Below are 17,963 nucleotides of genomic sequence, written 5' to 3'. Positions count from 1 at the left end.
CTCATTTGCATACATACAGTCACACATGCAGTTGCATCTAGATATCAGGCCCAGTGCAGCCCTTCCCATCTTTATGTGAAGATTTCCACAAAGGTTCATTGAAAGCCAGTTAGAAGCATGCAAGCTCTGTTAATCTCCTTTGTTATTTTCTACTTAGGATGCATCATTTCAGCTGCAGGCCTGATGGTGCGTGTATGCTGCTTGTCACATCCTGCAATAGGCTGTAGATGGATCACTTGCCGGGTGACCCATCTGCTGCTTCCCCTCAAGGTTAGCCTCCAGTGACCCTTTTGATCAATTAAGCTCAACTTTAGAAAACGATCTTGTTACAGTTCTGTTTCACATCTGGCCTCTTTATGTGGGTCGCTGATACCCATGCAATCCAATTGCTAAGTGTCTCCCGAGTACGTGTTGCATCAGCCTGGTCTGAACCACTTGCCAGAGTTCAGCAGGTCTCAAGCAAACGTTACTTTACTCCTGTATCAGCCATGACTTCCATCACACAATTTCCGATAACTGCTTATTTTACAACACAAGGCGTTTCGCAGTATATCGAAGGGGAGGATGGGCTCCACCGCACACACAAAACCACACCTCGCCGTGGCCCTCCCAGACATGCCACATCTACCGGGACGAGCCTCATCAGCGCTGCGGTACCGGGGAGCCGCAAACCCCACCGCTCCGCGGCCCGGCGAGCCCCGACCGCTGCTTCAGCAGGGCGCTGAGGGAGAAGCCGCCCGCCTCGCTGCCGCCTCCTGCCCGTAGTGCGGCTGGAACAGGAGGTCTCTCCCTTCCACAAGCCCGTCTCCCGGCGGCGAGCGGGCGATCTTCCACCCACCCCCAGCCGTCGCCGCTTCCCACCGCCCCGACTCGCCCCTCGCCTCAGGCGGCGCCGCGGCGGCAGGTCAGGGCAGCCGCCCGCCCGTGCGGCGCTGCGCATGCGCAGCCCGCTCCCAGGCATGCTCACTGGCGGGGGCGGGGGGAGCGGGACGCGGCGGCGCGGCGCTGCCCGGCTCGGCTCGGCTCGACTCGGCTCGGCTCGGCTCCCCTCAGCGCGGCTCGCACCATGCGGCGGGCGGCCGCGTGCCTCCGGGCGCTGTGCCTCCTGCTCCACCTCCGCGCCGCAGGTGAGAGGGGCGGCCGGGGCCGGGGCCGGGGCCGGGCGGCGGGGCGGGCCGGGGCGGGCGGCGGGCACCCGCCGGCGCACCTGTTGTGGCTGTGGCGGGGGGGCGGCCCCGCGGGGGCTCGGCGCGCGCCGGGGTGACGGCCGCCGTCCCCGGCCGGGCAGCGGCGGGCGGCGCGAGCGCCTTTCAGCACCGCGGACAGCGGGCGGCGGCGGGGCGGGCGGCGGGCGAGCCCCGAGCCCCGCGCCCCGCGGAGCGGCCCCCCCACCCCGGCCCCGGATCGCGGCGACCCGGCCGGCGGCTGGGGCAGCGCGAGCAAATCCCGCCTCTCGGTCCCTCTTTCTCCTGCCGGGCGGACGGAGGGCTCGCGGCAGCAGGGTTTCGCAGGGGGAAGTGCGGCTGCGGCGGCGGGCGCTGGGCTGCGCGGTGCGGTGCGGCGGGGGGCACGCACCCGCTGCTTGGCTGGCAGCGCGCGTGCTGCCTCACAGGTGCGGGGGGCCGCCAGCGCCGGCGCCAAGTTCCGCCGCCGGTTGCATTCTGATAGTCGTGGCTTGTATTTCTGGCGTAAACCTTGGGCACGTCATGAAAAACGGGGTGTTTGTTCAGGGTCTCTCTCTCTCTCTCCCCTGTGTGGACTTAAGCATATATACTCTTGGGAAGGAAATAAAATCTCGGGTGACCGTATAATCGAGTTAAGTTCTCAATCGGTAGAGCCGAAGAGTTTCTTTGTTTCATCATTTACGGCAAGCTGCTTCTGAAGTAGCAAATGGCTGTTGCACCCTGCTTGTAACTTCACTGAAGTTTAATTGAGAGCAACAACTAAATGCACAGGTAATAATTCTTCCGCTCCCGGGAATGTTGTTTTCAGGAGAGATTTTTAAGACACAACTAATTTGCATCATCTTACTGCAGAATCATTGAAAGTAAGAATTGGACTTCGTGTTTCTCTTAATATGGAAGCAGTGCACAGACATGTATTCCATCCCCGCATCCCCCACCCCCCCAAATAAGCTGTGTTATGAAAATAGTTGTTTGTACATCAGGAGGTGGGCGCTGCATTCTGTTGTCAGGAGAAGTGGTTTGCCTCTGTTATATTTTATTGCTCTGGAATATTAAGCTACTCTTCATAAAATCTCAGGAGCCTCTTTCCTTTATAACTGTAGTTAGGAAGCTCACGCTCTTATGCCTTATACTTGTATGTGCAAGGGGTTATCGACTGAAAGCTAGGGAGCATTCCGTGATCCATTTTAACAAAAGCCTTAAGCTGCTTTTAGATAGTTCTTTTACAACATGTATTAAAACGATCACCTGTGCAAAATTAGTGTACATGCCTTCTAATCTCAATATATCCTCTATTAATAGTGCACTTCACATTAGTTTCAAGGCTTCGTCCTTCCACCCTACTAATGGGAACTGGGTCTATACCCTGCCAGTAAGCCATTTACTTTCCTTACCAAGTTTTTCATTAATGTGCTGGGAATGCTTGCAAACAAAGCTTGCCCTTTATTATGAAAGTGTCTATAATAATGAGAAAAAGGGAGGAAAATATATGTTTATATGGTGTTACTTTGTTCCATGGGCAATCTTGGAAAATAATTGTTTCAGTGAAGGCAGGACAGGGGCTGAATTCACCCTTTGTATATTGGGCACAGCTCCAGTTGGGTGCAACAACTGTGCTTCCTCTAAGGCAAGGCTAGACATAACTTGCTCTGTTGGAAGTCATTGAAGATGTCACAATAATGAAATAAAACAGCAAGCTTAAACTGTTAAGATTTCTGTATTTCATCTGATGCAAGTAGAAAATTTCATCTTACACAGGCTACCACTATGGACATCTTTTATGTATAGCCTAAACTTATGAATTATGTGAATTATTGACAGTGATTTTGCAGCCTTGGTTCATGTGGAATCACAAAATGCATTCCACTTGCCACTAGTGCTAGGTCACAAATGATATCCCAAATGTAATTTTTTTTTTAATGTGGTGGAAACTGCTTGGCTTTTTTGTTCTGAGGCTGAATTTATATGAGATGTTTCTAGGGAATGCTACAGACACTGTCAGCAGACATTAACAAAATCTCCCTTGATATCAGTTGGTGATAATAGATTTTAGAGAAAACATACGTCTGCATTGACTTGAGCTAATGCCACAGCAAAAAGGATTCATTCTCTAATGTATTTAAATAGTGCTTTGTAATGAAAAGGCAATGCATGTCGTATAGGAAATCCGGTTTCCTATGGAAAGATGATTCTACTACTATTGTGTTACAATAGCCACATATTTATTCACACAAAAAATGGAAAATATTCTTGTCAAAAATATGATCAGAAATATTCCTGTGCTTAAAAAGGTACTGCCTACTAAGTTGATTCAGATACTGATTCCCATAAAGCACGACAGCTGTGTAAACAGAAAATTAAATCCAGTTGTGCTGTTGGTATACCCTTATATTGTTTTCTGAAATCGAAGACACTTGTGTGTGCATCTCTGAAAACAGAATTCGTCCCTTCTGCTGAGTGCAGCAGGTGAAGTAATCAACCTGTATAGAGCTTGCTGTTGGATGAAGACCTAAACCTCTAGTGACTGATTACAGGTCAACATGAACTTTCAACTTACGTTATGCATTGCATGAGAGAGTGCATGACAGCCAGTTTATACTCTTTTTTTTTTAGTTAGTATGATCTAATACATGTTCTTGAATTAAAACCTAATGTCTCCCAAGATGACTAGGGAAGCATTGTTTCCTTGTAAAAGAATGGCAGGTGGTAGCAAAAACACAAAGTGATGCATTAGACTAACTTGTAATTAGAGAGCTATTTGAGTCATCCAGATTACTCAACTAATTAACTATTTCACCTCATTTTCTTCTTTACCACATTTCATGAACAGAATTAAAATATATGATTAATTAAATATCCAGTCACAGGAAAGAAGCTTGGAAAATCAACTAAGCTAGAAAAAACCTTAGTTAATAATCACCGTATCAACCCACCACCTGCCTTGTATTAAAAATCTCTAACAGAGCATTTTTGTAGAATTTGCTTTTAAGATGAACAAAGCGTGGTCCTGGAAAAGCAAGAAGTTGACAACTGAAGGTTTGGTTAGGTCATTAAGCCATGGTTTCTTGAGCAAAGGCCTTACACTAGCTTGCTACGGGCTTCTATTACCTCATGTTATTATTTTCATCAGTAAAGAGGTACATCAACAACCTTAAGTCAGTATAGACCAATAGCTCCCTACTAGCCTTTTCAGAGAGGAAGCATGTAGATCCTTCTCTCACCCTCAACCCCCAAGCCCGTCAGCGGAATCAGGTAAATAGTAGGTAGGAAATAGCGGCACTTTATCTTCTTGGGGCAATGCTGGAGTAACATGAGGATTGCTTATATCAAGACGGAAATTCTTTGACCGTGAACTAAAACTCCTTTGGGTAGAATTCACTAGGTGTAGAAACATATGTTATGAAAATATGTGTGTATATATATATATAATATGTATGTTGTGTGTACATATATGACATACATATTTATATGTTTATGTATTTATATTTATGGCTGGTTCTCAGTTAATTGTTACCAAAGTCCCCAGGTGAATGTACTAAGTTCTGCTGAGCAGATACTAGTACTTCAGCATTCCTGGTCAAACATACACTGTGTGGTATTCTCAAGGCTGGAAATTACTTGAGTGGACTGTGGTTTCTACTTAAGTGTTGGGGGGCCTGTTCCCTATAAAATGCACAAGCTCTGTCGCAAAAATAAGAAAATCTGGGGACTGTATTTCTGGGGTTGCGGTGAGATCTGCACAAAATGCATTTGCAATCAGATCCATTTCAGTAACCTCATACTAATGAGTGAATAATGCTACCTTCTAAATACATTTAGAGTGAATGTGAAGGAGATATTGATTTTAAAAATGTATTGGAATTCTGCTTCATTACACTAACATAACCTAAATGAAGCTGGTACTTATAATTGCCTTCTTTAGAAACATATTGCTGGCCATGAGTGGGTGTTTTTACTAGAATAGACATTTGTGCCTTTTATTAGTAGACTCATGGATAATCAGAGGGTAGTCATCTGCCTCTTTAAAGGTTCTGTTGGGGAGAAATAGTTTTATAATTCAGTATCTGACTTCATATTTTTAAGGAAGTATTTAGTTGGAATAGAGACTCTTGTCATGTTTTTACATGTGGAAATTCTTGCTATTCATAATTATGAAAGACATCATCTTCTATGATAGGTTCATGTTCAGTGCATCCGTCAGGAAATTACTGAGATTTGTGATCTTGAAATCCCTCCCTAATTTCATTTGTTGTATTATGAGAAGACTGAAACATCTTAGACAGCAAAGGCTGGTTCCAGCATCTCTGGAGAGTGAAGCAGGAAACTTGTTGAAAAAATATGAATTGGGCTCTTGGAGGAGTGTGTCGCTCTAGAAGGAGGCTAATGAGATAGCAGTGGGTGGTCATGTTTGGTGGTGGTCCCCTGCCACAGGGATGTTGTGAGGCTTGATGTGGGGAACTAGAAGGAGGGGTAGGGCTCTTACTGCATAAAGCAGTCATTGTTCTGTGGGATTTTCGGCACGGCTTTGGGATAAGTACTTGGAGAAGCTTAATAAGATCTGTTCAGAAATCCTCAGTGTGATTTCCTAGAGCAGTGTTACTGCAAAAAACCACCCAGCCAAAAATTTGAGACTGAACTTGACTCCTCTTCATACCAGCTACTGATTCCCATGGAGATATTATGTATTTCATAGAGTTACTATATATTTACATCCGTGTTATGCATAGCAGAAATTATCCTCAACCTTCACTTGGAAAATGACAGTAATCACAAAATTAGCAAATTGATGCAGCACTTTCTCACACCTTCTGGGAAAAAAAAGTCTGATGTGAGACTATACATTAGTATAGATGGATTTGGTACATTAGTGCCAGGGCATAAGTATGGCAGAATACTTAAGTGCCTTTGGGACCAATGTCTCATCTCTTAATTCCCATGAGTAGACCTAGTGAAATCAATGGTCTGTGGTATCCAGTTTCATTATTGACATATCTGGCAGCAGGCCCATAAAATGAGATGCAAAGCGTCTTTTTGAAGAAACATACCACTTGTGCTGAATTCAAATTCATGTAACTGTGGATATTTTTGGCCAGGGCATATTTTTTTTCCCTACTGAAAAGGATAAATTCAGCAAAAATGAATTTGCAGTTGTCTCTATTTTCAGTGGATTGTTTATTAGAAAAGGAAAAAAATTCCTTGCAATCATCACTCCCCCACCCACCTTGTGTGTACTCCCTCCCTCTCTTGGGGGTGCTCTCGCATGCTCACATGTGTGTGCATGTGCTTGTTGCTCTCACATGCACAAACACACATAGAAAAATGAACTGTATATACATGCAAACATTTTGTATTCATTGTTTTTGTGTCAATTTTTTGTTTTGGTCAACAGTTCTGAACATTTTGTTTAAGGGGAAATCAAACTATTTTTCCAGTTTTTTACAGTCTTGTTCTATGCTTGCTTAGCTCTGGTGTAGGTTACTTGCTCTGAATTTTGACATGTCATGGGCACTGTGCTGCAAAAGGGCTGGCCTTTTGATGACTGGACCTAGCTAGGAAAGTGTAGAGCCTTTCCACTGGAACAGGCTGCCCAGAGAGGTTGTGGAGTCTCCTTCTCTGGAGACATTCAAACCCTGCCTGGACACGACTGTGCAACCTGCTGTAGGTGAACCTGCTGTAGCAGGGGATTGGACTAGATGATCTCCAGAGGTCCCTTCCAACCCTGACCATCTTGTGATTCTGTGTGTGATTCTATGAAGGACTGTGACCTTGTAGCCATGTAGTATGGCGCTGCCATTGCCAGTGACAAAGCCATAAGCTTTGTGCCGAGTTTGCAAGGCCTCATGACTGGGGCTTATCAGACCTGCTGTGCCCAGTCTTCCCTTGTCCTGCCTGTTTTACTCGGTTTAGCTCTGTCAGCAGTTTCTCTAATTGACCAAGCATCTATAGCTGTTCAAATCTTTTTTATTTTTTCGTGGTACAACTCTACTTTATACAGGTAGCAGTAATACAGGTTTGGTAGAACAGCAGAGGCACTGAGTGCAGAGGCATGGGATGCAGCATGGAGTGCAGGTGTGGGGTGTTAAGAGATGGGGCACAGGCTGGGCACTGAAGACCCCGTGCTATAAAAAGCTCAGTAATAGGTAAAAATGCAGACCTGGAGCTTGAGAAAACTGGTTTTAGGGGTTAACAAAGAGAGCAAAGAAATAGTATCTAGCATGCGTACTTCGCACCTTTTATAGTAAATTTAAATGTAACCTGGACCTGCAGACCAATTGAAGAAAGAAAAAGGTGTAAATGCATGTTAGCAAACAAATGTATATACATATGGCCCTAAGAGGAAGGAAGAAGAGAGGAGGAAGAAGAATCCACCAGCACAAACATATTCCTTCTGGCAAAGGACTCCAGGTGCTGAAAACTCCTAACATTGTCCCATTGCCGACACTAGTGTGAAAACGCTGACCTTAGGACCCAGAGAAGCAGAGTGTGGGTGTGTGAACCTTACATCAGTGAAAGGGATAGATAATTTTAATTGTATTATTGCTATTATTGTGACTTTTCCTGTATTATTATTATTTGTTTTCTATAAAAGTTAGATCTAGACTAACAGTGCTGCTTGAATTAGATTATGATTGTAATTATGCTAACAATAAACTCTCAGCTTTGCTTACATGTATAAGGTGAGCTTCATCTTTGTTCAAGAGCAAAGCTTTGAATGTAATAGAGCTGAGAAATTCCAGCTGAAGGAGGGTGTGAGAAGCTACGCAGGAATATGCCTGATGAAAGTTCATTAGGTCTAGCAGCCTACTTTGGGTGAGGAATAGCTTCATTTGTATTGCTGTAACAGGTTTTGTCTGAAGAGGAAGCTGTGTTGTGAAGGAAGGATCTGATCAGGCTTTGTGTTTTGGCATTATTCTTTGAATGATGGAAACAGTCACAAGCCTGCAAGTCCCTCTGCTACAAGGGCTGTGGTATGTGTGAAAGTATTTTCTCAGATGAATTCTTTTGCCAGTTCCAAAACTTCCAGCATGTTGCTTCATGCACGTGCTATCAAACCAGCAAGTGGATTAATATTTTTCACCTTTCGGGTTTGCCTGATTTGCCTCACAAAAGCACTTTTGAAAGTATGTTCTGTTATCTAGCTAATGTTGAAGTCATATTCTAGCCACTGTTTAACTGCATTTTATTGGTAGTGATTTTTGGTCCACCTAGCTAAAGATGAACAGTAGTTTGTGTTTAGCTAAAACTGCATAGCCTATCCTAATGAGATTTAGATTTGATTGATGTACTACTATGCTGACAGTAAGACATATTTTTAACTAGTCAGTACAGATGCAAGGCATATTGCCACCAGAGAGCTTTTCTTTTCATTTGTGCTTTCAACTTCCTGTAAAACATTTTTATTTCCCACCAGATATGTTGATTCCTCTGATGTGTTTTGGTTGGTTTTGTTTTGTTGTTTTTTTTTTCTCCCAGTAAGACAGATGAAAAAGGTATAAAAGCAATACATTTTGTATCTTTTAAAGTCACAGCCAAAGGAAGATCCTGTTGCTTGCGTCAGAAGGCTGCCCTCACAGCCCAGAGAAGACAGAAATCTTTTAAACCTGTAGTAGTGTTTATCCTGTGTCTAGTAATTACCAGTAGTGAGCACTTCCCTTAGCATCTTTGTCATCAGGACTCCTGAGAGTTAGAGCCATGCTCAGGAATGGCTAGCATGACATTAAGCATTTTAGCATTCCCCTTTCTCTGGGCCAGCATTTATTTGGCCCTTCTATGGACAAGAGAGAACTGCGAATTCTGCTCTGCAGGGTGTGAGGCTGTTTCCATTTCAATGGACTAAAAAGAGGCAGGCAATGAATCTGTTAGAACATTGGCGTTATTGGAGAGGATTGATCAATGGTCTGCATAAGTGCATTGACCTGCCTCTCACAGTGACCCTGGGTGCCTGTTCAAGAAGAGGTGAACCACTGTGCAAGAGGTGATAAAGACCACGCCTGGCCAAAGTCTGAGGCTGGTTTACAGGGTGTGAAGAAAGGTTGTATAGGACAAAGAGCATCTTTCAGAATGGTGAGCTGAACAGAAAGGAAAAAAGCATGGGGGACCTGAGGATATGAAATTTAATTACCAAAGTTTAGCAGGTCTTTTTAGTGAAAATGTGAAATTATTTGGCAACAGCATTAAGTATTGTAACTCAAATGAAATTTGAATTAAATGTATCTTTGAAACCAATCAGTCAAGTTTCAGCATGTTTTTCCCTTATGAAATGACTACATTTTCTGTCTTTTTTCCTCCAATTTCCAGCTTGTTAGTGTGAAAATCTCAAGCAGTGTAATATACTAAGATACCTGTAACTATAAACAGACTTCAGTGTTATTATAGAGCTAGTTACAGTATTGAGTTTTAAAGCATACGCACTATGTGTCTATATTCATTTGTGCATTTTACTTACTAATTGGGTCTAGCACAGCAGTTCTGTGGATGGATTTGGGGTGACTGCACTTCTTAGGAGCAGTAAATATACAGTATACCTCTCATTACAGATAATGGGAATGTTCAGGAACTTACCTTGTTATGAATCTAATTTGTTCAGATTAAAACAAATAACACGACTTAAGACAATGACCTCAAATTGTTTTTCCAGATACACACCAAGACTTTAGACACCATTATCTTGGCCCTATCAGTTTTACAAAAGAATCTTATTTCCCACTGGGACTCTCCTTTTCCAGTCAAATAAAGCTCTGGTCTCTGACTCTAGAGAATGTGAGATTAAAAAAACCCTGTAAAATGGTAATATTCTTATGTTTTAAAAAAAGAAAACCGTGCCATGTTACTTTCTAATGGATGTTGATTATCTTGAAGTTTTTTATCTGTTTTGGAGAAAGTGAAGGTATTTGAGAATTGGGAGTCTTACCAATTTTCTGGCAGGTTGCTTTAAAATAAAATGTCAACTGTCTGAGACTACTCAGGGAGTCAAGACAGTCTAGAAGAACCTTAGGATTTCTCTGTTAAGCAGAGGCCAACTGGGGCAGTCAAATGTGCCCACAACATCTTTCACATCAGATTTACCATTTATTGTAGACTTTCATTTCTGCATATATAATACAAATTTGTAGTGTAAGACAGGCTCAGTAGCGTGTGCTATCTAACATTCTTGTGATTTACCCATCTATTATCATGAGAAGATTTTGTGCTTCCCATATACTGGGACCATATGGGTATTTCGCATGGACTTTACTGATGCATTCTCCATCATTCTTCTGTAGATTGGATTATCTTTTTTTTCTTTTTCATTTAGAACAGAAATTGTTTTATCTTGTATGTTTCTGTAGACATCTAAGAAAATCAAGTGAACACAGAAAGCAGAACAGCTGGAACCAGCAGAACAGAGTTTTATCGAAATATTTCCAATTTTCCTTTCAGGATAGATGATGAAGACAAATACAGCAACTGGTGGCAATGGTAGAAATACTGAAATCAGTACAAGCAGTGAAGATGTTCAGATGTATAAAGTATGCATTCTACATCACCCTCAATCTTCTCACTGCACTTTAACAGATGAGGTGTTTCAGTTGGTACAGTTTTTAGAAGCAAAGCTCCAGCAACTGGTTATGCAACTAAAGATAATCTGAAATTTGGAGGAAGGAGAATACTGTTGTATAGGAGAAGCCAAATTAGAGAGGGGGGTTACAGTGAAGGAACATGGAAGCAAGATCAAGACAGGCTTTTTTTGTTAAAAAAAGTTATAAGGAAAAGTAGGAGCAGCATGTGGAAGGAAGAAGGAAAAGTCAACCAGCAGATAAAGAACAGAGGAAGACCTCTAACAATATTCATCAGGAGCTAAAGCCTAATAAAAAGAGTGATGACCAATCACTACATTGTAAAGACAGAAGAACTGGAAGACAGAATCAACAAATCATACCAGTATAAAGTCACAGTGCAGCACCTGTTACTGAAGGGAATAGGAATGGTTATAAGGTGAGATGATCTACAAGGAGGAAGGGTAGGTGGACTTCCAGGAGCAAAGATACATACAAACCTGCTGCAAAGAGAAGGTCTGATGTGAGTTTGAAAGTAACCATGGATTATTGTTCATTTTGGAAAAAATAATGAAATAATATTTTCCACTGACATAAAAATTGCTATACTTAGCTACAGGTAAAGCTATAGGTGACTTAGAAATAGGTGAAGACTCAGAGTCTTTTTGATTAGAAGAAATAGCATGGAATCACAGTCTGAACATCTAGTCTATTGTCCTCAATGCCAAGGCAGAATAAACTATAATTCTTTATAAATACATTTGAGGGGAGGGAATTTTAGGAGGTAGAATAAAATTATTTTAGTTAAAGGGTGATATCAGCACTGGGTGAATATTGCAAGTCAGTCATGAATAACTACGTTTGGCAGTAGAGTTCAGACAGAGTAGTGTGAGCAGAATATCAAAACTCACTTTAGGATCTGGTTTGCTAAGCTTATGGAAGAGATACCTCTAGGAATTCCATTTTTTTGAGCCTTGTCCTAAGCCTCATTTTCTGAATTTCTGCATGTGTTGGGATATCTGAAGCTTAAAAGGCACCAAAATCACTTTTTTGCTGTCATACTTCAGTTCTTCATAGCTTCTGATGGTTTCCCTGGAGCATTTGCTTTTTCTGTATAGGTGTAGAACTTGATACAGGAATCCCAGTTTTCTCTCTCTTAAGGGTTGGAGACTGGCAGTATTTAGAGGTGAAGTGTAGCAGAAGTGCTGGTGTTTCTTAATGACTCGCTTCTCTGAGTGTCTCCTAGGTGCATACTGCTTGTGTTCAGAGCTGAAGTCTGGGGGTCAAGAGAGAATATTTTACCCCTTCATGAGCTTAAGAGAAAGCTTTACGTTCCCCTGTAGTATCAAGGGTGGCCCGCTTGTTAGGGTCACCGGAGGCATCCGTCACAGTCTGGGAGCCAAACTCTGATTGTGTTTGGGGTTTTATCCTATGAGGGCTACTTAGGTCTACTGAGGTCAATGAAGTTTTTCACATGGGGCACCCTAAATGCATGTAACCTACTTAAGCTACTGGGGCTACATGGACTTCTCCAAAACCCAAATTCAGCCTTCTAATTTTCTTGAAATGCATTTGAACCTCTGTGCTGTCAGCTGGTAAAAATAGATTTGTGAGAGTGCAAAAAGTATGTTGTGTAATTAGACTTATTAATTTCTTATTTCTACAGGATGGCTCTTTACCAAAACATATTTTGTTGTCCATCTTGAAAATCTGCTGCATCGGACCATGTATCGAATCCACTGCAGGGATCTGTGTTGCTGTTGTGATTTTTAGCATTCTAAAGGAAGCAAGCTTGCTGGGATTTAGTGGGAAATGGTGATAATGCTGTTAAAAAGTAATGAGACTGATGAGCAGGCAAACCTTTCAGCCGCTTCCTTTATTGTTTTATCAAAAATAAGAAAACTATTCATGTTTTTCTGTGTTACTCTGGATTCAGTCAGGATTAACTCTGAGGTCATACTTGGGATTTACCTTAATACTATTCAGTGCACAATTTGGGCTAGCTCTTATTTATATTATTTTTTTCTGCTTCTTTCAGTAAAAAGAAATGAAATAAAAGGGGAATTTGGAATATTTAAGTGTGTAGGAAGTACAATACAAAGAATTCCAGGAGAATCACAGTGGAGAAACTCCTCAGAAACAAGGATGTAGGAATGAAGGAAGCAAAGAGGAACCACAGTCACCAAATGTGTCTGTAGTTACATTCCTGTATTTATCTATGATCAGAAGACATGAAAAAGAAGTGACTGTGGGAAGTAGGTGGCTATGGGAAGTGCTGATGTTTTCTTGTTTTTATTTTGCCATTCACAACTCTCTACATTGTTAGGTAAGACAAGCCCTCAGGATTTTATCAATGAAGCCAACCTCCACGAAGCTTAATGAGATCCCAGCAAGCTGAACAAGCTTTGAAATTCAGCACCTTTAAGACTGTACTCTGCAGTTTCCTTTTTTTTTTTTTTTTTCCCCTCTTGCTCCCAGTCATCTTCCCAATCAAAACCTGACAACAGATGTACACATGTGACCTAAGTGGTTATCTAGGAAATTACCAGTGTTTGTTTTTACTGTGTAAAAGAGTAGCCTTAGGTTTAGCATTGTACTTTATAGGAGGATTTCTAAGTGTACTGCAAAATGCAGGATTCTGTGTTGTCTTCTTCATATTGCTTTTCTGCTCATGTATGTTACAAATTGCTTTACTGCCTACTGACATGGACCTGCTTATGGCAGAGAATGTGTTTCCCGATGATGCTTAGCAATACTGTAGCATGAATAAGGTATTGTCCTTGATTTTCCTAACTGAAATTTCTCGAGGAAATGAGGTCAACAGAATGTAATTACCTACACTGAAATCTCCTAAGGGCACTGGGTAGAGCTGTGCAAATGACTGATTATTTTGATTTGCTTACAGAAGCAAAAAAATCAGAGGCAAAAATCAGTCTGAATAGAGCAAAATTATTTATTGTTCAACCTGAATTGAAACATGTTGTTGGTTCTTAACTGTTCTTCACAGCTCATTATGAGAATTAAAATAACATTTATTTTATATATTTTAAACTAAAAATCAGCACAGAAATTCAACATTGCCATTAACTCCAACAGCTTCTCAAGAGGAAATTCCAGGCTGATCAGAGCAAGCTCTCTGGGTTCACTTCTCTTAGAACACAAAGTCCCTTTTGTACCACAGTGGGTTTCTCGGAGCGCTCTTCCAGTGGATGACTAATGCAGTTTCAGTTACTTTTTGTCTGTAAAGGAGCTGATCCTTGCCTATTTTACTGCTCAGAGGGACAGCCCGTCTTCCAGACTAGAAGCTGAACTGGGCTGTTATAGCTGCTCTGTTCTTCATAAAGGCATGGAAGATTCACTGTGTTTCAGCCATTAAAAAAAAAACAACCAAATAAAAATTTAGTTCTGGTTCCTTTTGTAAAGGCATAATTAGAAAGTATTTTGACTATCAAAAGAAAACTTATTTATTACTAATACATAGTTTATTAAAACCATGTAATCTAAGAGTTCTCTGTGCCCAACATCAGGGTATGCAAAGTATGGCTAAATCCACACACCTGTATCTCCTCTGTAGCGAGCCAGGTGCTCTGTTGGCTGGCTAGGCAATGCTTGATGAAGGCTGGGTCATAACAAGGGACTTTAATGTTTCCTGATTTAAGCAGCTGAACAAGGAATGCAGAGTTATGATTATGGTCTCAGGCATCTGAACTTTACCTTTCTTCTTTTTCTTACGTGTTTAAGTCTGATTTTTGGATTTGGTTCTTGGCCTTTTCTCCTCAAATCCTCATATATAGAAGATGATCGCAGCATTTCTCATATTTGCTATTACTGGGTGAATTGGAAAGTGGACTGCACATGTTTTCCTATTGGAGTTGATACCAATACGAAAGTTGGACTTGGCTCAGCGTGTGCTCTGCTCTTGCACATCATTTTTGAAATGTTGCCCTGGCTGGAAGTATAAATAACATTTTAAAAGACTATGTAAAAAGAAGTTTAAGAATGTGATACACTTCACATACTTAGTAGACTGTCTGTAGTGTTAAGCTATTGCTATAGAAATTGCATTGTGGGTTTTTAAGGGAATTCTTATATTACACAAATATTCTTTCCAAATCTTGCAGAACCCAAAGATCTCGTCACATTTCCAGTGCCGTCTACAGAATATCCAAGAGAGACATTCTAAACTTATTCTTCTCTTTCTACAGGCTGCTTTTCTGGAGACAATGACCACTTTTTGGCAATTCATCAGCGAAAGAGTGGAAAGCCTGTGTTCATTTATCACCATGTGCAGAGTGTGGAGAAAAGTCTGGATACTGACAGCTATAAGAATTCCAAACAAAATTTCCATTCCTCTTCCCACACCAAAATAAGCAGGTTGCACCCTGCAATAATTGTTAAATCAACCTTCCCCAGACCTGCCTACGACCCATCCCTTAATCTGTTAGCTATGACTGGTCAAGATTTGGAAATAGAAAATCTTCCTATTCCTGCAACGAATGTGATTGTTGTGGTAAGTGCCTTTTTCCAGGTTCTGGAGGTGTTTTTTTTGGGGTTTTTTTTGTGAATAAATATGCCTGTAGGTAAATACAGACAGATTGTTATGTGGGGTATCGAAAGTTTGTGTTCCACTGTCTGGCTGGTCATTAAATCTAAATAATGACTGCACAACTCAAATCACTTCAGTGGAATTTGCTTTCATATAGGCCCACAGTGATCAACAAGCAATCTGATGAACCAGTGGGAAATATAGCCTCTCTGTAGGTAAAGAACTTACCTTTACCTCAAGTGCATTTAGTCCTCTTGTCTTGATTGATGTTTGCACTGCTTTTGCTGCATGGTTTTTAAACTGATTCTGCATAGGGCACAAGAAAATGTACTTTATGGAACAATTCTACAGAGGCAGGGAGATTTTTAAAAGGCTGACACAAAGGTTTCATTCACTTCTATTTCCCCAGTAAATCTACCATAATGCTTACATAGCTGTTTGAAAATAAGCCTGTTTCTTGCAAAGAATAGGACCTGTGTTTTTGTTGGTGTAAGCCATACGTGCTCCTTCTGTGACCTGTGGGCTGGGACCGTCCTTGTTCAGTTAACTGTATGTGATCTTTCCCATTCTCAAAAAAAGTGATGGCAGTTCTCCCTCCTACAGTGGAGGGCATGTCAGTGGAACTGTATGTTGATGCCACCCTGCTGCATCCTCACCCTTCGTGCCAGCAGAGCCACATACTGTGAGTAGAGCTGTCCTCTGTGGAGTGCACAGCAGAGTCTGTATATGCTCTGCTCAGACACTGCTCTGCCTCACCCTGCTGCATAGGTAGCCCTGCCTGATTATGGAGAAGAGCACTGGGTTCATCCTTCTACTTCCTGGAGGGAAGAATAACCATTCATAATGGCTCACGTACTCGTTAGAATGAACTAATAAAGATTAAACTGGAACAATGTGACTAATTACAATCAGCAGCTATTTGCCTAATTCTGTAAATTACTCTGTACAGAAGATGCTAGATTAAAAGAGAATGGCCTTTACAAACAAGGAAAGAAGATAGAGCATACAACATTAAGGCATGTTAGCACACTAAGTCTTTCAGGATCGTGTATGCGTTCCTCACACTGGTGGTACCTCTAGAGATCTGCCCTTGTGAACGCACCAAATGTGACAAAGGCTAGTGACACAGAAAAGAATAATCGGGGGAAAAAAGGCTAGTAATTTTATTAGTCTTACATTAAAGTTTTAACAGTTAAAAATACTATCCAGGAATTAGGCTCAAAACCTGTGCTCTGGACTTGTTGCATCCCACATGAACAAGACCTCCTACTTTGAGATTAGATGGCTAGCATAGTTAGTGGACTAGATACAGTTGTATGTAAGTGTCCGTATCAGAGCAAAATAAGGTTCTGACGTTCTTACTTCACCGGGGACATGCCAACTGTACACAGAGTCCCCAGTCAGCACTGACTGGTACTGGTCAGGAAGAGGAGATGCCAAGCAAGCTGGATACACCCATGCCCCAAGCTAGTGTAAACTAGCAGGGCCAGCCTCATAGTAAAGGTACCTGCTCTCTTTCCGTAGCAAGTATTATTTCACCCTCTGTGAAAGTGAAACCTTTCTGTTAGTGCAAGGAACTCAGAATATGCATGGCCCCTCATTTTTTCGTTAAATGATGCTGTTATTTATGGGCTGTTATTTTAGTAGAGCTTTGCACACTTTTGGAGTCAGTTCTCAGTTTGCAATGGAAGAAACCTGCAAAATATGCTGGGGCTACCTTGATTTTAAGCTGACTGGCTCTGTGCCTGCATTAAAAGCTAAATGAGGCAGAGTTTCAATTGGTAGTCACATAAAGAAAAGACCTATTAAATCTACATTAAGTTCTCATTAAGTGACCTCAGTCTGAAGCTTTGCTACTACATTTCTAGGATGGAGCTGCTGCTCTGAAGCCTTCTGTTCTGGCTGAGAACCATATGTGCTTTAAAGGGGGGCATAACAGCATGAGCTAATCACGACATGAAAGCTGTTTGTAGCTTGGGATCTTCAGCTGTCTCTGGATGCGTTGAAGGACAGTGCTTTTGGTTTGCTTTTAATGTCGTCCTTTCCAAAAAAGCCATTGGGGAAGCATATGTTTTAAAGCTGAGGTGCTGAGAGTCAGACAGCTCCTTGGAGTAATCCCACCCTAAGAAATTTTGAAGATGTCTTCCTCCAAAGGGCAGCTGTCCCACAGCAGGGTGGCTGCCATAATCCAAGCACAGTCCTGCTCCTTCCAGGTCTCTGCACTTCAACATTTTGTTTCTCGCTCTTGAATGTCACCTGAAGTACGTTGTAATGTTAATGTCATTGCCAGGGGAGTCTTGGTGTTTTGGTTGGGTTTTTTTGTTTGTTTGGGGTTTTTTGTTGTTGTTTTGTTTTGTGGTTTTGTTTTTTTTTTTTTAAACGCACATATATCACTCCCTCTTTGTTTCAAACTAGCATTTACTGCTTGTTGCTGCTTTTCAGTTTTTATCATACAGGGCGAGCAGCAACATTTGTTGTTTTGCCCTGGCTGACCCTTTTTGTTCCAGCCTTTAGCAATGCTGTTGGTTGCTCAACTTGAAAGGGCAATTGCTAGTGTTAATGCTTCCAGTAATCCAGTTACATGACTAGAGCACATTGTGATTTAGTATGAAAGCCAGCAACGGGGGTTATTTTTTTGAAATAAATCAGTGCTGTTGTGGCTCTGCAGAGGGGAGGAAACTGAATTAAATCTAATTT

General features: G+C 41.8%; 1 protein-coding gene across 2 annotated transcripts in view; it reads left to right on the top strand.

The window, feature by feature from the left end:
* Window positions 1-1,001: 1,001 nt before the first annotated feature.
* Window positions 1,002-17,963, top strand: part of PTPRR (protein tyrosine phosphatase receptor type R) — a 147,985-nt gene continuing 131,023 nt past the window's right edge. For both annotated transcript variants that reach the window (XM_040596481.1, XM_040596480.1), the window contains exons 1-2: window positions 1,002-1,127; window positions 14,926-15,230. In XM_040596481.1, coding sequence (XP_040452415.1) covers window positions 1,067-1,127; window positions 14,926-15,230 — 366 coding nt within the window. In that variant the 5' untranslated portion in view covers window positions 1,002-1,066. The remainder of the gene's footprint in view (window positions 1,128-14,925; window positions 15,231-17,963) is intronic.

The sequence above is a fragment of the Falco naumanni genome, chromosome 5, assembly GCF_017639655.2.
Source record: "Falco naumanni isolate bFalNau1 chromosome 5, bFalNau1.pat, whole genome shotgun sequence".
NCBI classification, from domain to species: Eukaryota; Metazoa; Chordata; class Aves; order Falconiformes; family Falconidae; genus Falco; species Falco naumanni.
This window is presented reverse-complemented; position numbering and strand designations above follow the sequence as displayed.